The sequence below is a fragment of the Vespa mandarinia genome, chromosome 3, assembly GCF_050613455.1.
Source record: "Vespa mandarinia isolate Hongniang chromosome 3, ASM5061345v1, whole genome shotgun sequence".
NCBI lineage: Eukaryota > Metazoa > Arthropoda > Insecta > Hymenoptera > Vespidae > Vespa > Vespa mandarinia.
In genome coordinates this window covers 7,380,162-7,400,000 of record NC_140812.1, presented here as the reverse complement: position 1 = coordinate 7,400,000, position 19,839 = coordinate 7,380,162, and the positions used below count along the sequence as shown (strand labels likewise).

Sequence of the window (19,839 nt, the reverse complement as noted above, 5' to 3'; positions counted from 1 at the left end):
TTTTAAGAAAAAATAGGAAGAAGACTTCAAAAAAATTAAATGATCTCGAAAAGATTTAAATGGATTCGCAACACGGAAGAGGATACTTCAAATGTATTAAATCGCGAAGGAGATAAATTTCATCCTATTAAAGTGCCACTGCTATGCTATTCATATTATTACTTACATTCTGTACCCTTTCCCTTCTCATCTTTCATTCTGTACTAACAGAGTTCTATCTTGACCAGGCGTCGAAAAGAACACGATCGTAGTTATAAAATTTCTTTTCGTAATTTCTTATACAGGATTACAATACGTACGTATACAAGATAGTTCAAAAATTCTTACGATAAAAACTTCCAAAAAAAAGTCCAAAACCAGTTCAAAACTTCGTAGGTGACATTAAATATAGATTATTTTAAATATAGAGTCTTTTTAGGCTTGTAATTTTACAAACAAGACTGATAGTTTTACAATCTAAGTAATAATAATAATAATAATAATAATAATAATAATAATAATAATAATAATAATAATAATAATAATAATAATAATAATCATAATAATAATAATAAAATAAAAAAATAACAATAAAAAAATAAAAAGAAAGAGCCTAAAAGATACCGATAAAGTGTAATTATTAAAATCATCTAGGAACTTTTGCTCTACCCTGTATATACATATATGTATATAAATAATGAAAATTTAAATATAAGTATAGAGTATTTCTTGTGTCGAAATAAAATTAAAAAAGAAAAAGAAAAAAAAATAAAAAGAAAAGAAAAAGAAAAAAAAAGAAAAAAAAAAAAAGAAAACCCAACGGAATTAAAATACAAATTCAAACGAACGAGATTTTCAGTCAACTGGAAATCACCGATCTCGAAAAACCGGTATATATCGAGGCATAAAACTAAATCGAGCTGTTAACAAGATTTATTTTTATCGAGTGATAACGAGATTCATTTTTATTAACTGGTAAGTAACATTTACCATTTATTTATATCTATTTTATCAAATAGAAAAAATAAGTTTTTAGTTAACATAAAAATAATATTGTTACTTTATTTTCTTTGCTATTTTTCTTTTCTCACGATTCTTCCCCACCCCCTCCCATATTTTTGTAAGAGCGAATATTTTCGACTGTAACATTAACTAATAATCGTTTAGTGTAGAATAGGAGGGAGAGAGAGGATGGAATTAGGCGAACGCGGTAATATAAATTTTCCAAATTCCTATTTTTTGCAAATCAAATTTATCCTTTTGCAAATCAAGTTTTTCTACCATATTCTTTCTTCATATTATCGTCTTTCAATTTTTGAAAAAAAAAAAAAAAAAAAAAAAAAAAAAAAAAAAAAAAAAAAAATGCACTTATAATTTTTTGTACGAATTTCAAACCATAGCTTATTAAAATCATTTGCAGTACAATCAACGATCTAGTGAAAATCTACGGGAGTTTGTATTTTTAATCACAGATTTCATCAAATCACACATTTACAGGAAATTACTATTTCCCATAAATTATAAGAATTACAGACAAGTTAAATTAATCAATATAATTGACCAGTTTAACTTGTCTGGACCAGTTAGTCAATATAACTGAAAATTATCTAGAGACTATTCATCTAATAAAATATAAAATTGGTTTATTATTATACTTTACTGTTAACCGCACACGATTTGTACAACTATTACATGAATATATACATACATATATGAAATTACTACCAACTGATGCAAGAGGACCATTATAGATTAAGTCACATATACATTATTAACTATCTAGATATAGTTTACATACCACAAATTCGTATTATACATGCATACATTCCATATGTAATGAATTGTTAATTACTATTGAATAAATATTTTATATATGTATATCTTTGTATTACAATATACAATAAAATGTTGAATTACTTATTAATAAATGTACATCTAATTTTATTTTTATACCAAAAGGCTAAAAAAAAAAAAAAAAAAAAAAAAAAAAAAAAAAAAAAAAAAAAAAAAACTTGATTTACAAAGAAGTTGAATTTGGAATGCAAAAACTTTACGCGTGAAACTGCGATATCTAACATCTAAAAGAATTTTATCGGAGTATTTTTGTTGTTAATTGTAAAAAATATATGATTAAAGATATGAATATGTACTTGCTTATGAATCTAAATCAATTTCAATAATTAAGTTTCATTTCATGAGTTTCTAATTTTAGAATGAATACCCGTAGGTTTCGAAATGTTAGAAAGATTCGAATCTTTCGTAAATAATATTTTTTTTCGTGCAGCCCAATACATTTTTAAGAACAAATTTATAAAAAAGAAAAAAAAATTTACAAATTAAAAAAAATAAATTTTCAAGAACAAGACAGACTAAAGTCACTATATTATTTCAAATACACTGCGGTATTCTCGCGGTACTCACAAAAATATTCTATGAAGAACTTTTTGGAAATCTCTTACAAATTAATCACTTTTCGCGTTTTTACGTAAGGTAGCAGGTGTTCTTTTACGGTCCATTAAAAATTTAACGCTATCCGTAGATTTAAAAACGCTACTCTATAAATATAAATGTTGCCGTGAATCATGCATACTGTCCCTAAAATGAATAATATAAAATTTTACCAATGGACATTATAACTATAAAATTATAATCCTAAATTTTTTGCTAGAACCCCAGTGTTTCGCGGAATACATTTTGAGAATCGCTTTCGTAAGTTATTAATACTCATAAAAAATTCGAATCCATTCGGTCGGGGTTCGAGTATAAAAACTTGATAATAATTAATAATGGTACTTCGAAGTACCACTTGCATTTTTTAAAATACTTAGAAAAAATTCAAATCTATATCACGTTTGGGTTCGTGTCTATTTGAAAGTATCGTTTTCCTTTTTCGAAGTATTCATGAAATATTCAAATATATCCAATTAGATTCGAACCTAGATATTCGCAACATACATATTCTATCCCATGTCTATTATAAATACAATGCAGCTAGAGATGATAATTATCTGATCAATAAGGAATTAATAATCTTATTGTCAGACTAACGAACACGATAACGATTATACTTGGGTTTGTAAATAAGCAAGTGATAATGAACACGATCTAATTATATAAATCATATTATATTTTTCGTTTATCAGATATTTCGACATTTTAATTTGAATTATTTAAAAATTATTAATCTATAAAATGACATACAGAAAAAATTAATATATATATTTTTAAGAAAAATAATTCTTCTATGTAATTTAAAAAATTTTAAGAATACCATGCAAAAAAAAAATTAAACATGCCTTTAAATATCCATCTAGGTTAAGACCAATTTCATAATCAAATAGTGAATAGTGTTTTTAAATATAAATATAAATATATATATATATATATATATATATATATATATATATATATATACATGTATAGATATAGCCTTCTTTATACGCCCATTTTACAGCAACCTACATTTCTATTTTTAGAGAGTCGAAGTAAAAGTGAATGCAAATTCACATAGACCAGTTACCAATTACATGATCCTACGAATTTACGTAAACGTTAACTTGCCCCCCTCCACCCTCCAAAATGATTTACAACGTTTACTAATATCTTTAAATAAATAAAAAAGAAAAAAAATCTTTCTTTGACGCCCCCACAAAATATCTTGAAATAGGGCACACACACACAGACATACATACACACATATATGTGCAGATAATTATAAAGACAGAAAATTTCCGCAAAAATGGTTCAGGGTAGGTAAGATTAAATGGTGCATATAATCGCAAACGTCTGATCCTCGGATGAGCGTGCAAGGAGGACAATATATGCAAACTTACACACACACACACACACACACACACGTGTGTGTGTATGTGCGTGTATATACATATATATATATAAAATTAAAATATAATTTAAGATATGCAAATCGAACGAAGATTTTGTATATAAAAAAAAAATTGCATATTTGAAGAAAAAGGGGTAAAGAATTAAAAAAGAAAAGAAGTAAATCTATTCTTCAAATCAATAATCAGAGGATTTTCGTGAATTAAAGAACGGGAAATGAGTGAAACAATAAATTACTTTATCTTTTTCTATATTGGGAATGAAGAGAGATAAGAGACATTACAAATATTTTCGAACGAACTGTGAGATAGAAGATTTTCACGCACATTTAAAACTCGAAAAAATAACGAAACGAGCTCGTATATTATAAAAATATAGCTGTTATTTATCGATTCTACGTATTCAAATATTTTTAATCAATAGTTTAAATTAATGGTCAGTATTTATAAAAAAATATTAGTACGTAATGTAAGTGATTAGTATATTATACCTATTAATACAAAAATTGTCAATATTTTAGTCAAAATAAATATTAATATAATAATTTATCAATATTTTTAATAAACCCAGATGCAATCCAGACACTTAATTATATAAATATACTAATAACTTATATTACGTACTGATATTTTATTATAAATATTGATCAATATATATATATATATATCCTGACCGATTTATTTTACAAAATATTTGTCAATAATTAATAAAAATACTGACCAAATAAATATAGAAGTGTATATCGAAATCATTTGGCTTTTAAAATCTTACCTCAATATATTTAAATAATTTTAAAGAAAGACATTGCGTAAATAGGAATCATTGTTTTATATATATATATATATATATATATATATATATATATATATTCTCGGTCACAAAATTGCATACGATCTAGCCGTTTACGAATGACACGCGATCAAAGAAGCACCTTCTCTAAGGACGTTTCAATTAAATTCTCTTCTCTCTACAGACAACACTCTTGTCATGCTCACAGCGGAGCTCGCGGAAAATTTCTTCAACGTTTTGTTTAACTCGTCTTTTACGAATAGACGACACGTTTCTCTTCCGCATTGTAAACGAGCCAACATAACCGAGAAGAGACTAATTCGTTGCGAACTTGACTTCTCTATAAAATCTCCTTCCCCTCTTCTCTCTCTCTCTCTCTCTCTCTTTCTCTTTCTCTCTTTATCTCTCATTCTTTCACTCTCACTTTCATGAAACATTACTCCTAATGACGTGAAGAGAGAGAGAGAGAGAGAGAGAGAGAGAGAGAGAGAGAGAGAGAAAAAGGAGGGAGAGAAGGAAGAAGAAAAAACAGACTTTTTATGTGACGATTTAAACCGACAGAATTGACACTCGACGTTCAATAATTCAATTCATGCTGTTGGATACACAAAATATTTACATATATAAGAGAAGAACATTGATACAATGGAATCGAACTAAAGATAATCGTGATAACGGATGGTAAACTTTTCTCTTTGTACGTATATCTTAAGCTTATCGACAAAATTTACTGTGTCTAGAAAATCGACGCAATAAATTTATTATCTTCAAAATGCAAAATGAAAATTATAAATCCGACTGGAATGAAACTTTTCTGCAGACTGAGGAGAAAACTGAGATGAAGGGCGGAGAGGAAGAAATGGGGAAAGTAGAAAAATAATAATTATAATAAGCGATCACGTGCAATAATATTCGACAACGAACGTGATAAAGTATACGATTGAATAGAACGAACCTATTGGTAGTGGGCTTTCCTAGATACAAGTGGACTCCGAAGAAGGATAATTTAAAGCCCTTCGCGATCCAACGCGTTTTTCCGAGGACAAATATATCTTTCATTGTTAATATTTATATATATTCTCTTTCTCGATGAAAATTATACTTTCACCCTCCTATCTCGTTTTATTTAAACGAGTTTAAAATCGAAAAGATTTATACACTCACGTATGCGATACGTGATACCGTTTCGGATCTCGAACACGCTCGTGAACCATTCGAAAGGCGAATAATAGCAGCGGCGAACACCGTTGGTTAGGGTTCCCTTCTAAGGCCGTTCTTCCGGTGAAACTCACGAAGAAGCACTAACGCACCAACCACGACTGACAACCATAAGAACTTCATGGAGAATCTCTATCCTCTCTTTCCTCGCTCTATCAGAAAGATTCTTGGAGAGGGGATACAGACTCGCGGCATTGGCCTCGATACAGCGCCACTACTACTTCCCTCTCTTTTTCTCTTCAACTCTCAGCCGAGAGAGTTATCGAGTCGTTACACACACGAGCACTTTATAAGTTAATAGATTCAATTGAGTGCACTACGTCTATGGCCCTTGAAAGAAATAAATGAGCCTCTGTGTTTTCTTTGGACAAGCTTGTATAATTTTCGAAAGTTTAAAGATAGCTATCCTATGGGTATAATTATTTTATATTTACATTATATTATGGTATAATTTTTTTATTTTTTTTTTCTTCTTTCTTATATTTGACTATAAACTTTTTATTGAAAAAGATTTGTAGGAATAGTATTGTTATAGTAAAACTTACCTATATGTACCCTTGCTTTGTGGACTATCATAATCAATACGCCTACGTTTGTGTTCATACTGAGGTGAACCAGCTGAATGGGAACGAGTCCTAGAGTGACTGCGTGAACGATGACGTCTTCTGCTTCGTGGCATCTGTAACAAAGCGTTCCAATTTTAATAATATATAATATAAAAGAATTGTTATATGGAAGCTTTATAAAAATTCTTGAAATGTATATTGTCTTTGAAATATAAAGATATATGTTTATAATTCAGAAAACTTGCACATTAATAAACGATTTGACGAAATGATTGCGTTTGACAATAAATCGACTTTCTAAAATAATATTAAACTTTTATCAGATAGATGAGTTGGTCAACAATTTTCTTAACCTTGAGAGGTTAGAAATCTAATGACTATGTTTATGAAAACAACATTGTGATAATAATTATATTTTATTTTGAAAATATGAATCATTGAAAACAACAACATAAATTTATTCAACTAGCAGGAAACCTAAGAGTATATAAAAGTTATCTCTACTTAGGAAAAATAAAAAGTACACACAAAAGTTTCTATAAAACTAGATAAATAGATCTTTCCTTTTCCATGTTATTTTGCTGTATATTAAGAATGCTAATGCTTAATAAATACCACCTCAACCGATGATTTTTATGACATTTAATATAGACAAAATTAAACAATTGTAATTAATCTTAAAATATGTAAATACATGCAATGGATATGAGTTTTTATGATGTAATAATGTATACGCAATAAACAATGGCAGCATATAATTTTGAAAAGGAGCAAGACCGTTCGTTGCGGGAGAATTTCCATGAAAAATTATCAATGGAATTTTCTAAAAACTAATGACAGAAGAGAAGCAAAATCGGCAAGAGAGCTGAGAAATATGAGAATACGCTCTACATTTACAGAGATACTCTTGAAAGTTTTCAAGAAAAAAAGAGGACTAGGACCAGATTCGCCTTACTGAAGCCAGACTCCTTGTACTTACATTCGGAATCCGAAACAGGCTTACTTGGTCCCAAATGAAATCGAAGACGGACGAAATCCAGGAGCGTGAAGATGATGCTTGTGGTACGAGACTGTTTTTCGACAACGTTGAGGACATCGGCTCAAAAAATTCTGTAAAACGTGGGCATTCGCATCGTAAAAGTATAATAAAGATCTACAAAAGAGATCAGCCCACTCCGAAAGATATAAAAGAAAAAAATATTTTTTGTCTGCGAAGGACAAAAAATTATAATATTCCTTCTGTACAACTACATTACTCATTATTAAGGTAAACGCGTAAATCTACAAACGCGCGACGCAATATAAGAAATTGTAACGTTATAAAAAAGACATCTATAAAACCCCGCCAAAACCATCTTGCTCGCAAGTACTTACGAAAACGCGTACATATAGGAACGTTCAAAAACGACAGCATGATACGTGCATCATCTATGATGAAAATCTTGAGAAAAATGGAATGACAATAAGAGATAAATTGGCACGCGTGGGCATGCTGGGGCAAATATATAAAAATCGATGTTAACCGAGCGATTTCAACTTCTCATAACTATTTAACTTCTTGTCGTCCATTTGCTTTACAAAGAACGAATATCGTGATGACGATGTACGACCAAAGGTGTGCATCGTTCGTGAAAGATGTGAAAAAGCTGTAAAAGTTCGTGCATAAGAAGCGCAGTAGTCCGCAAAGTGTACGCCATAAGGGAATGTTCATGAAATGGCGGCCATCTTGGAGATATGAAGGAAAGCATCAGGTACAAAAGCGAATACGCAAAGCATACGCGTCGAGTTTGTTTCGGGCATTTATAGAACTTAATATCGTCCAAAATAGACTCAACGCATTACGATATCATTATGAATATAATTACTTACGTTGGAGAAAGGAAATGTGCTCGCTTGGTCCCCAAAATCGAGCTCGAAAACACGATATCCAAGAGCACGACGACGTGCAAACGTACGACACTTTAGTGTGACAACGACGTGGACGTCGGATCGATGCGATTGGTGAGCGTTGCTCGGTTATATTCGTTTATGGTCGTGATTCCGACCGCTGACGAATTTAGCCGAAGACGCACGAATGTACACGATCTACGCTCAAATCACCGAGCTTTGGTAAATTTAAGGAAGATCTTTACTTAACTCGCGTATGAGCTTTATAGAAGATAGATGTTTATCAAAAATACAAGGAATATTATCTAATCAATTTTATCTTTCTAACGTACCATATGTTTAGAAAAATGAAATACATTTATTAATGTTTCTTTTCCTTTATGTTCAATTAAATTGAAATGGTTATAATCATTTATAAAGATACCACAATATTTGGTTACGTAGAACAAAAATGATAGATATAGACAACGTATATGTGCACACGTGATTCGTCATTAGGAAAAACGTATTCTATTTTACATATATACGACTTCGACAACGTTCGAGATGAGAATCGAAATATGTGTATATCGAAAGTGTTCGCGTATCTCGAAATTTAAATCCAATAAAATAAATTATATGTAAAAATGAGATATATAATTATGCGACTAAAAAAATATGGATACCTTAATTTCATAACCAATTAGAAAGAATAATCGATTAAGTGGAATATTAATGAATCAAAAACATCGTGTGCGTCGAGTGAATTATATTAGCGTAAAAATTCTAACCTCCAATCGACGAAAATGAAGATCTAATTTATCTCCCACACGTAAGAAATTATAAACATAATCAATAACCCCAATTTCTTTCACGAATCCTCGTAAGATTAATAAAAATCGAAGTAAACCTATTGTTAATAAGCATAATAATAATAACATTAAAAATTTTGAATGAGTTTAAACGCACCTGCATCCAGATTAGACTTCTAAAAATATCTGCGAGTCCGCATCGAATAAGATTTAATAGATTCCATAACATATTCACGCTGAATTTCTTGTATACACATTAAATTAATCGCGTAAGCACAATCTATAAAGTGTAAACACTTGAGCTCGGAATAACGATTTGATAATCTGTCCGCGTTATCATAGATGGCACCACCAACACGCAAACGATATTTGTATAACGACCTACCAGCATCTTTACCAATAAATATTTCAATATTTTGGCGGTTCGACGTTTGCACGTCACAAATGACGACCAATTTTTCTTTTTTCTTTTTTTTTTTTTTTCTTTTTTTTGTTTTATTCCTTTCATTAAATATAACTGTTTCGATCAAGAATCACGTTACTAAAATATTATAATATACTATATTTGCTTGATCTTAAAATATGTCTATAACGCATTTTGATTGAAGCAACTAAGTTAAGGAAAAAAAAATAGTCGCTTAGAATAAAACTCACGTAGTGGTTTTATGACAGTATTTCTTGATCTTGTACCGGACATAGCAAAAGTATTATATAAGGGGGGAAACCTACAAAATGAATTAATAAACAATAATAATAATGATAATAATAATAATAATAATAATAATAATAATAATAATAATAATAATAATAATAATAATGATAATAATAATGATAATAATAATAATAATAATAAAAATAGAGAAGAAGATAAATTTTTATCAAACATAAAAACGTTAGGATAGAAAAACAAACGAATCACATGATCGCTAAATATTCTATTGCTCTTTATCGTGTTTTACCTCATTCAAAGTGAAAAATTCAGAATGATCGAAGATAAATCGTTGAGTAGTCGCCATGGAAATTGATCTCGATAGATCAGGCCATAAGATAGCGCACCTTTTCTGAAACATATTCCAATTGTTCCATATTGTTGGAAAATTGATCGATTAAAGTTACGTTAAAAAATATTCGCATGAAAATAAAAATGAAATATATTAAAAAAAAAAGAAATTAACTACTGTAAATCGATCGATTGTGCGTAATTTGGAAATTATTCAAATTGTGTGTCATAATCTTATAAATACTGCCCTTCTATCTTTATGCTTTCAAAGAAGAGAAAACTTGCAACACTTGGAATGATTCACATTGATATTTGTCCCTGTATGATAAATTAGTCGTATAATTAATATAACAAAAACGTTAACATTTTTTTGTTAACATTTTTTTTCGTAAAATATATAAAAAAAAAAAAAAAAAAAAAAAAAAAATAATAATAAATTGCTCTTAATTTAAAAGATGATGAAAATTCAATTAATTTCAGCATGAAATAGTAAAAGTCGATAGACCAATGCAAAAACATAACTCTTACGTCTGCTACACGTGATACAACTGGACCTGCGCCAATCACGATGCGGCTCACGCGAGTATACTCGATCGGCGGGTTAATAATTAGACCGCATTCGTAGTAATGAGGTCATGAAATTTATCCAAGATTATAAGTGTGCACAGATTACAAAAAAAAAAAAAAAAAAAAGAAAAAAAATAAAGAACGGAAAAAAAGAAAAAAAAAAGAGGTAGATTGTCTAATTTGAAATCGAATTTATTAATAAACTTGATAGAAAATTTTTCGATAAAAAAAAAAAGATAAAGAAAATCATAAAATTTCTAATATTCTTTTTGTCTATTAATTAACATATAAAACTTACAGGAATATCGTCCTGTCACGAGTACCGTTTGATGCGCCACTGATTCGTTTGCAGAAAGCTCTAACGAGGGAAAAGCTCATAGAAGAAAGTGTGAAGCATTCAAAATGGATGATTCATAAGAAGAACGTTCAACTTACTTGTTCTTTGGAAGACAACAAACTTCGAATATTCTTCGTTCGAAAGGATGACGATTGGGAAAAATTTGAAAGACCCTTCGATGTAAGATAGAGAAAGATTCGTGGCGCGGATCGCGCGCCCATCTTAATCGCTTATCTAGGACTCACCGAGCGTGGTAGTTGCTTGCAGTATGTCTCATCGTTTTGGCACATGCGCAGTGACACAACCTACCCTAGGTAGATATCGTACATATGACCTTCAGCGGGTATAGGAGAGGGTGAACAAATTTGAACCATATTTTTGCAGCACACCCACGTTAGAGAACAAATTATGACGTTTATGCAGCAAAAATCTTTAATCTTCATGTATTTATATACTTGATGATTCTTTCTTTATTTTTTAATAGAACGTAATACGAAGGTACAGTAAGATGGTAAGTTGATAAAAAACTATATGAAGTCGTTTCATTGAAAATATTAATATATTCTCATGCTATCATGCTAAAATATTATCGGCGGTAAATTTGAAATTATCAATACTAGAAAACAAATACGTAAAACGATCTATCTATTTATCTCGATCAATTATAATCGAATAACTTCATGTATTTCTATATAAAATCTATAAGGTAGTATGGAAGAAAATCTGTATCTCTTATTAATTATATTTCAAGCTAGATCACGATTTGTAAGATCTCAGAGTCGGTCTGAAATCGAGTTACCCTTTCGTGCGTCAGAAAGCGATCGATGGATTTGGTTGTCCCGGCAACGCGCGAATACCGTTGGAGGACCGCCGCAGAAGCAGAAACTCTGATGGCGGGAGTGTCCGTGTGTTGGAGGAAAAGGGGTTGTTAAAGTGGTGGAGAAGAGTGAAGAGGAGTACAAGAGTGGACGAGAACGCGACAACGACAACGACGACTGGTGGAGGTGGTAATGGTGGTGGTGGTGGTGGTTGAAGTAAAGGAGGTGGAGGAGAGATTGGCTGATCGACTCTGATCGACGCTAACGATGCAGTGACAAAGTCAGCCACAGTAGAGAGAGGACGTTTCTTTTTAGGAGTCCTCTCCAAACCTTCCATCGCGGATTCTAATGTTCTCCACGCGTTCTTTCACAAACAATCATCATCGTCCCAGCTGACTATCACGATCAATCTTTTCGCACAACGTCACATCAAAAGGACAGATTATTATTGTGCGATGCCACGGAGGCCAACGTCCCTCCGCAGCAACAATTTAATATCAATCGAATCATCAAAACGGAAGGGACCACTTCGCGAGACGTCAATGACGTTAGGATGTACACTGCAAACGGCGAGAGGAAAGAACGAAACTCGTCAGAAAATCTTTTCCTTCGGAGATGGGTCGACATGCCGAGACATCTCCAATTTAATCCGCACATACATACTGGTTACAGGCCTCTCATGACCGTCCGTCAATGTATCGGTAGTCTCTTTTATATCCACAATGAGACTGTCAACATCATGACGCACGGTAAGCATTTAGATCTATCAAGCTCTAATACTTTATTAATTCTCAAAGAAACTTTTATTCCTACTTGAGAAACGAATTGCTTTTATATGCTTGTTTTCATTTATTTATCTCTACAAGAAAAATAATGCAACGAAATTATACAAAAATAATTATAACTTATAGAAAAATGTGGTTACATCGAGGAAATAACCGTGAATATGATCCCAAGGAATCGATTACATACATGCTTGGTAACCAAGTTGCATCGATTTTGTCCTATATGTATCACATATTGATTTATAGATTTTTTCACCTCAAAAATACAGCACATGAATGATTTTTACTCGAGCTAAATATACGATCTAAAATAATAATTAGATCTTGTCACATCACTTAACATTTCTGATAAATGAATACATAATATAAAATTTGAATTCGATCGATATTTAAGGAAAACTCCAATAAGTGACGTAAATACATAACTAAAATAATAGATAAAGCCGTAGAGATAAGTGTATCAATTAAAAATTAATTACGATAATAAAAGGCCAAATATTTGATAAAACGCCTATATAATCTAAACAGTTGTATAAATCGAAAAAGTTCAAGTTTGATAAAAAAAAAAAAATTATATACATAATAACATATGTAAAAAATGATAATTACATAAAATAATAATTGTAGAGAGAGAAAAAAGTATTCAATGACGTAGTAACGTCTAATCCATTTTGATTAAAAAAAATTGAGAAAAGAGGTTTACCATCTTACCATTCAACTTATAGGATATCCCTCAGGTCTATATAATAGGATAAAATGTAAAGATAACGCTAAAAGGTCAAGGTGCGTTGGACGAGACTTCCGTTTACAGGATGTATAAGCAGTTATTTTTCTGTTTAGAACACTGGCAGAAAAGCAATGAGAATCAATCGATGTGATAGCTGTTTAGAATGATTTATAAGAGATTAATATTAAAAATTATAAACAAACTACTGATTATTATGTCTTTAAATAGAAAAAAAAGCAAAAGCATGTTGTTACATAAATCAATCGTTATTAAGTAACGTATATACTTATATATACATAAAACATAAGATTTTAATAGGTCAATAATTTAATAGGCGTTTTCCACAATGAAAAAATTTAGAAAAGGAAATTTATCAAGCTGTTTCATCTATTACAATAAATGAGAAAGCAAAATTTTGTTGAATTATTTTTATCTTATAGGTTTCGCAATTCTATACATGTTGTGGACCATACCTCGTTGGCTTCCATGGCATACGCAAGGAATACTCGGGGCAATATTATCTTGGTGTCACTTGATAGGGGCAGTTAGTCCATGGATCGGATCCTTTATTTATCATGTTTTCATGAATGTTAATTATGACGAAGCCTTTTATAGATCGTTATTAAGACTCGACATGATCGGTATTTGGCTATGTCAAAGTTTCGGTAATTCATATCATATTAGAAGACTTACAATCTCGAACCAATTAATTTGATCTTTTTTCTCAATTAATTAAAAAGATAATAAATACTCGTTTTTATTTCAGGAGCTATTCCAATGCTGGCAGCGTCGGTTCATTGTTTACCTGATAATCACTGGTACTGCTGTATTTTTATTTACTGCTTTCTCAGTATATGGGGTCTTCTGAAGGTAATATATAAATGCTGTGATATTAATTGTATAGACATACGACGCATCAGAAAATCTCTAAATATTTTTTGGGATACATTTGTAGGCAATGCACGCGAGATCTCCGTGGGAAAGGAGACTATGTTTTGCACCTCCTTTCTTGATGAGAATGTTCATAATGACCATGAGGTGTTTCGGTATCGGTGGTGGTTCACCCAAAGCTTTAACTCATATCGTCTTACAGGTATCTCTATCGTATATTTTTTAATTATTCTTTAAAAAAAAATAAAAAAAAAAAAAAAGAAAAAAATGTATATAAAAAAAAACGATTTTTGATTACACAAATAATATTTGAATATTTTTGTGTAATTTAGGATTTAATAGCTGTAATAGGTGCAATTGTCGGTGCTCTTCGTATTCCCGAAAAATGGATGCCAGGAAAATTAGATTTCATGTTGAATTCTCACAATCTGATGCACGTGTTGGTCGTTCTAGCTGTTTGTTCGATGCATACAGCCACTATCGAGGATCTCACTTGGATGGCTGATCAATCCACGTGTAATGAAACAAATACTTCTTCGATGATAAACGAAGAATTGTGATCGATTTGTAATAACGTCATTTTGCAATAGTCTGTGATAAGATACAGCTGATAAATTGTTCAATGCAATTGTATAAGGAGCTAAGAATGCTGAAATGTTTCATGATCGATACATACGTGGTTCAAAAGTAAGAAGCTAATTTTAAAGCTGTTTGATAATATGGATCATATGAACAGGATGTTCGAAGTACAAGTGCAAGTACAAAGATATATGTATATTATATATATTATGCGATATATAATATATATTGTTTCGGTATCGATAGTGAATGTGGTGGCTTTATGTAATATATATATATATATATATATATTACATGAGTATCCAAATTCATGTTAATATATGACTTCGAAGTCGAATCACGCAGCAGGATTGCGGATTTAATAAGAAAAGGAAGAGTCTGTTAAGACGATATGTTTTCTAAGTAAAATAGGCATTCTAAGCACATCAAAAATATGTTTATTATATGGTTGTAATTATGGATATCATCACCTACCAATGTCTCCAAGACGTTTCCAATTTCTCATTTCTATAAATTCTTACACTTTACTATACCAAATCCGATATTTAGAGAAATAAAATTGTTCAAAAATATGGACGTTCATTAAATTCCATCATCGCTCAATTATATACAGTACTATAGTCTTTTTCGACTTGAATTCTTTTTTAATGATCTTAATTTAAAACAATATTAATAGTCACATAGTAGATGTAGACCAGGCCAACAAATAGATCTTTCAACTTGTTTGACATCTATTAAGTAATTAGCTTTCGTGTAATATATAGTTAATTGATGTATATTAATACTTTTATGATTTCTTCTTTTTACGTGTACTTTGATTGAAAGTATATTGCAAGTTAGTTCACTTATATATTATTTTTAGCGATCGCATGATATATAAAGATTTTGAATTAAATATTATATACATATATAAATGTACCATGCGTTCACTATCAAAATTAAATTCTAACAACTATTTAGCGAAATAGACCGTACGTATAATTATTTTGAGATGAAATTAAAATGATACAACATTTCACATATAAGCACCTACTTTTAAAAGCACATAAGGCACCATATATGTGCTTAAAGCAATAATAAATTACAATGAAAAGTTATGTATAGGTATATGAATATATATATATATACTTAATGAAAAATAACACTATTAAAATCAATAAAGATAAAGATTATTTTTACATCTACAATATTCAAATATCATGAAACTTTAAAAACATCGCTAATCGATAGTTAGATAGCAATCTGTGTAGCCTTACTACTGCTTTTCTGTAACTGAAGGTTTATGTTCTGAATACACGTAACAAAGTGATTATATCACGTGACAATATGTCACAGGGCACATTTTCCTTTTTAAAGATTTTAAAGATTTTAAATAATAATATTTCAACGAACATTTGTGTAGAAGAAATTTGTAATTTTTAAATTTTTCTTTTGTTATTCTTATGTTCTTTAAATTTTTATCAATATAATCTTCTTACCAAATCTGATTCTCAAGCAATTTTTATTACTGCAATGGAGCCTCACTTTCCTGAGTATAACTCTTAACTCTGCTAAACCTGAATGGTGGGTACCGTCCGCTAAGATTCATAGTATTTACGCATGGTTCCTGCCCATTTCTATATCTAGTAAATATATTATATCTTAGCCATGACAGTTGTGAATTAATCCTTCTATGATGATTTTGAATTTCGAATTCCTAAAAGAAAATGTTGTTTTACTTATTACTTAACAATTTTCATTACCAAGAAATATACTGCATGAGCTGTAAAAAAAAAAAAAGAGAAACTTACAACATGAAATGTTTGTTCTCCGCTATCATGTACCGTCTCTCTTTGTCTCCTTCTACGACATGTATTATTATTTCCCTTATTAGTATCCTGTCTTTTGAGTACCAATGTAACGAAATTATCACATAATCTATAGTGTCCTATCAATGCTGAAGAATTTCGTGGGATACGATTTTTTAAACAATTAACAGAGGTTTGTGCTTCATCTGTAGATGTCAGCATTAGGACTCTTCCTTCGGGAAAAAATCTATGTATTGAAACGAATATTAAATGTGGAAAGTATTCAATAATAATTCATAAAGATCATCAATAACTCACTATCAATTTACCTCAGGTACCTGAAGTATTCAACCAAATGCCAATGTTTATAAAATTGATCTTGAAAACTGTTTTCTCCATGACGAATGTAACTTGTTTTACTGATGTAACACCCATTATATCTTAATCTAGGCCGTTGTACATACATGTCCCTCCATGATTGATATTTTGGTTCATAAGTTCCACAATTTACACCCCATACCCTAAAAATTGACAAAAAATAAAAAAAAATAAAAAAGAATCATATTATAAATATTACATAAAGATAAAACTACTTGATGTTTTTTATTTACCTGATACAAGCAAGTCTCCATATTTCTGGATCTCTTGCAGATATATAAAATCCGCGACATACTCTAGAGAACATTTCAAGTGACCTCAAATCAAGTTCTGAAGAAACAACCCATCGTAAAATGTAAAGTATTATTTCCATTGGTAAAGCAGATATATGTGTTGCCTGGAAAAAAAAAATATCAAAATGTAGATAATATTCTTCATGATTTCATTGACAAAATTTCAATATTTATAAACGAAATACTCACACTTTGTTCAAATTTTCGAAAACAAACACATTGATTGCGGTTAACAATTCTAGATAATTTAACAGATAGATCAGATTCATCTTCAGTATCTTCTTCCTCATCTTTGTTATCGTCATCCGCATTATGTGCATCATTATCAATACTTCCAAGATTATCATCCGATTCAAATCTTTCTCGTGACTTTATTTTTGTTGATTCGTACAAATGAAATTCAATGTCAGGGACTAATTGTACAGCACGCTTATAAAATTGAATTGCTTCATATAATTGCCCGCTTTGTTCGTGTTCTACACCTTTAAGGAACAAATTCTTTGCCTACAAAAAAATGATATAGGTTGATTTTCAAGCTGAAAAATATTACCATCTTATTAAACATGTATTCTACGTACTTTATTTTCAACAGATTGTGAATCATCCTTAGATACTTCTGTACTAACAGATCGAGTAGATTGTGTTTTGGATATATCTCGTTTTGGTGATATTTCCAGTTCACGTTGCCATTGCTCTCTGAATGATGTTAATGCATCTTCAACATTTTGATCCTTTAAAAAAGAAGATGCTTCTTGATCATCTCCACCATCATCCGAATCATTACTCGCACCACCAATGTTACTCTATCAAAATATGAAAAAAAAATCAAATAATTAACAACAATGATAACAATGATAATATCGCACGATACTATTATGCTCCTAGGCAATGTAGAATGAACATTTAAAAGATATATAGGTTATGTTGATTGTCACAACGGTGAATCTGCGAAATGTACAGTTACAATTTAACGTCAACTCAAATAAAGAATGTCATTTTTACCATTGTTTATTCTTATTCAATTTCTGTAATATTTCTTCTTCAACGCTTGAATTCTCGATCAGAAAAGCGTACAACACAGCGAAAGTACAATTTCGCGAGAGCAATCGCCGCCATGGTTTTCATCTGCCTACTATTACTTTTTTTTTTTTTTTCGTATGCTCTCATAATGTCATCCTATCTCTTTCGCGCGTGTTCTTTGGCTGTCTCTCTTTCTCTTGCTTTCTCGCACTGAAGTGATGCAATAGTAATGATTATTAAGAGTAAAGTTAAAAAATGTATCGTTTATTCAAGAATATTTAAAAAAAACATGATATGTCAATACTTTTAATGATATCTTATATAAAATACGGTATTGAATAACATTACTGTATATATTACTACGTCCTTTATTAAAAATGTAATCTATTATACAAACTATACAATACAATGCAATTATTTATAATTTATCCAGTTCAAAATCACATGTTTTCATTAATTATTTAATTCAATAAGACATTTTTAACTGCTATTATTGTGCGAAGTTATTACAAAAGTTGTCTCTATTCTAAGAATAATTTTATACAATTTTTTTTTTATTTTGTTTAACATGTTTATCTCTTTTTAATTTAATATCAAACTCTTGCAATATTACATATAACACTTGATTTGTTGAATTGACTATTTAGTTAAAACAATGTTAATGCATTCTAATGTCAATTATGGAAGAGATCTTTAATTAGCAATATTAACACTAATACAAACTGCATGAAATCTGAATAATTACTTATCATTATACACGATTAATATTGTCATAATATTATAAATGTAAATTTTTTTATCAAAATCCACTTTATTTCTACTTCTCATACGAATATAGAAATTTTTGATAATTTTAACAAGATTATTTGGATTAGCATAATGAACTAAATATATCAAAAAAGAGTATGCAGTTTGTATAATTAGATCTCATCAAAGTATTATTATTACACGACAATCTCACTCTATATTTCCTTTTGGCTATTTATCTTCAGACGTTTGATCATAACCTTTACATATTTGTAAATATTACTCAGCTAAATTTCGTGTAAAAATGCTAATTTAATAACCAACCTTATCCTATAAATTTTGCATACAATTGATATTCAGCTTTGGCTTCGATAAATATCCTATTAGTATAATTACTGCATAAGAAATAAATATAAAACATATTTTACAAATTCAACAATGTCTTAATTAAATAACACAAATTAGATATATTCAAATATATATATATATATGTATGTATATGTGTGTGTGTATGTATATATATATATATATACACATATATATACACACACAATCTCTCTTGTGCGAAAATAATCTGTTATATATATGTAAATCTTAATGTATGTACCTAAATTCATAAATAATAATAATAGCGATGTTACATAAATATTATTATTATATAAAGCTCATGGCCTTTATATACTTCTAAAATAAATATAAATTTAAGATTTTATGTTTATGTTCCACGCATATATAATTTTTGTGAGGTACATATTTTATATGTACATCATAATTAACTACATCTGTTTGCACATATTGCATTCTACTCATTTTTACATATTACTGTTTGAAATTTCA

General features: G+C 29.8%; 3 protein-coding genes across 6 annotated transcripts; 1 reads left to right on the top strand and 2 right to left on the bottom strand.

The window, feature by feature from the left end:
* Positions 1–6,370: 6,370 nt before the first annotated feature.
* Positions 6,371–8,480, bottom strand: LOC146873133 (uncharacterized). The gene is made up of 3 exons (XM_085655856.1): positions 8,265–8,480; positions 7,375–7,505; positions 6,371–6,508 (listed from the first exon to the last, which is right to left on the bottom strand). The coding sequence occupies exons 2-3, from the start codon at positions 7,489–7,491 to the stop codon at positions 6,371–6,373; spliced, it is 255 nt and encodes an 84-aa protein (XP_085511982.1). The 5' UTR covers positions 7,492–7,505; positions 8,265–8,480.
* A 256-nt stretch (positions 8,481–8,736) lies between these two features.
* LOC118447821 (progestin and adipoQ receptor family member 4) lies at positions 8,737–15,051 on the top strand. 4 transcript variants are annotated; one of them, XM_035880262.2, is made up of 7 exons: positions 8,737–9,093; positions 10,941–11,488; positions 11,729–12,544; positions 13,748–13,972; positions 14,074–14,177; positions 14,263–14,400; positions 14,531–15,051. In XM_035880262.2, the coding sequence occupies exons 3-7, from the start codon at positions 12,349–12,351 to the stop codon at positions 14,756–14,758; spliced, it is 891 nt and encodes a 296-aa protein (XP_035736155.2). In that variant the 5' UTR covers positions 8,737–9,093; positions 10,941–11,488; positions 11,729–12,348; the 3' UTR covers positions 14,759–15,051. The 4 variants fall into 4 exon arrangements, with proteins under 4 accessions (XP_035736155.2, XP_085511978.1, XP_085511979.1 ...); XM_085655852.1 differs by lacking the exon at positions 8,737–9,093 and having other exon boundaries at positions 10,945–11,291; positions 11,362–11,488; XM_085655853.1 differs by lacking the exon at positions 8,737–9,093 and having other exon boundaries at positions 10,945–11,488; positions 11,733–12,544.
* Positions 15,052–15,994: 943 nt separating this feature from the next.
* On the bottom strand, positions 15,995–18,395 carry LOC118447818 (F-box only protein 9). Its single transcript, XM_035880256.2, has 7 exons — positions 18,238–18,395; positions 17,814–18,038; positions 17,425–17,739; positions 17,176–17,339; positions 16,894–17,085; positions 16,568–16,811; positions 15,995–16,473 (listed from the first exon to the last, which is right to left on the bottom strand). Exons 1-7 carry the CDS (start codon positions 18,238–18,240, stop codon positions 16,282–16,284), a joined length of 1,335 nt encoding a protein of 444 aa, XP_035736149.1. The 5' UTR covers positions 18,241–18,395; the 3' UTR covers positions 15,995–16,281.
* Positions 18,396–19,839: the final 1,444 nt, after the last annotated feature.

Coding starts and splice junctions, on each gene's coding strand:
- LOC118447818 (XM_035880256.2), bottom strand. Junction 17,340..17,424: donor TTCGAAAATTTGAACAAAGT/GTGAGTATTTCG, acceptor TTTTTTTTCCAG/GCAACACATATATCTGCTTT. Junction 16,812..16,893: donor GAATACTTCAGGTACCTGAG/GTAAATTGATAG, acceptor TTCAATACATAG/ATTTTTTCCCGAAGGAAGAG.
- LOC146873133 (XM_085655856.1), bottom strand. CDS start 7,491: ATGTCCTCAACGTTGTCGAAAAACAGTCTCGTACCACAAGCATCATCT. Junction 6,509..7,374: donor GCCTGTTTCGGATTCCGAAT/GTAAGTACAAGG, acceptor GCTTTGTTACAG/ATGCCACGAAGCAGAAGACG.
- LOC118447821 (XM_035880262.2), top strand. CDS start 12,349: ATGTACACTGCAAACGGCGAGAGGAAAGAACGAAACTCGTCAGAAAAT. Junction 14,178..14,262: donor GTATATGGGGTCTTCTGAAG/GTAATATATAAA, acceptor ATACATTTGTAG/GCAATGCACGCGAGATCTCC. Junction 14,401..14,530: donor TAACTCATATCGTCTTACAG/GTATCTCTATCG, acceptor TGTGTAATTTAG/GATTTAATAGCTGTAATAGG.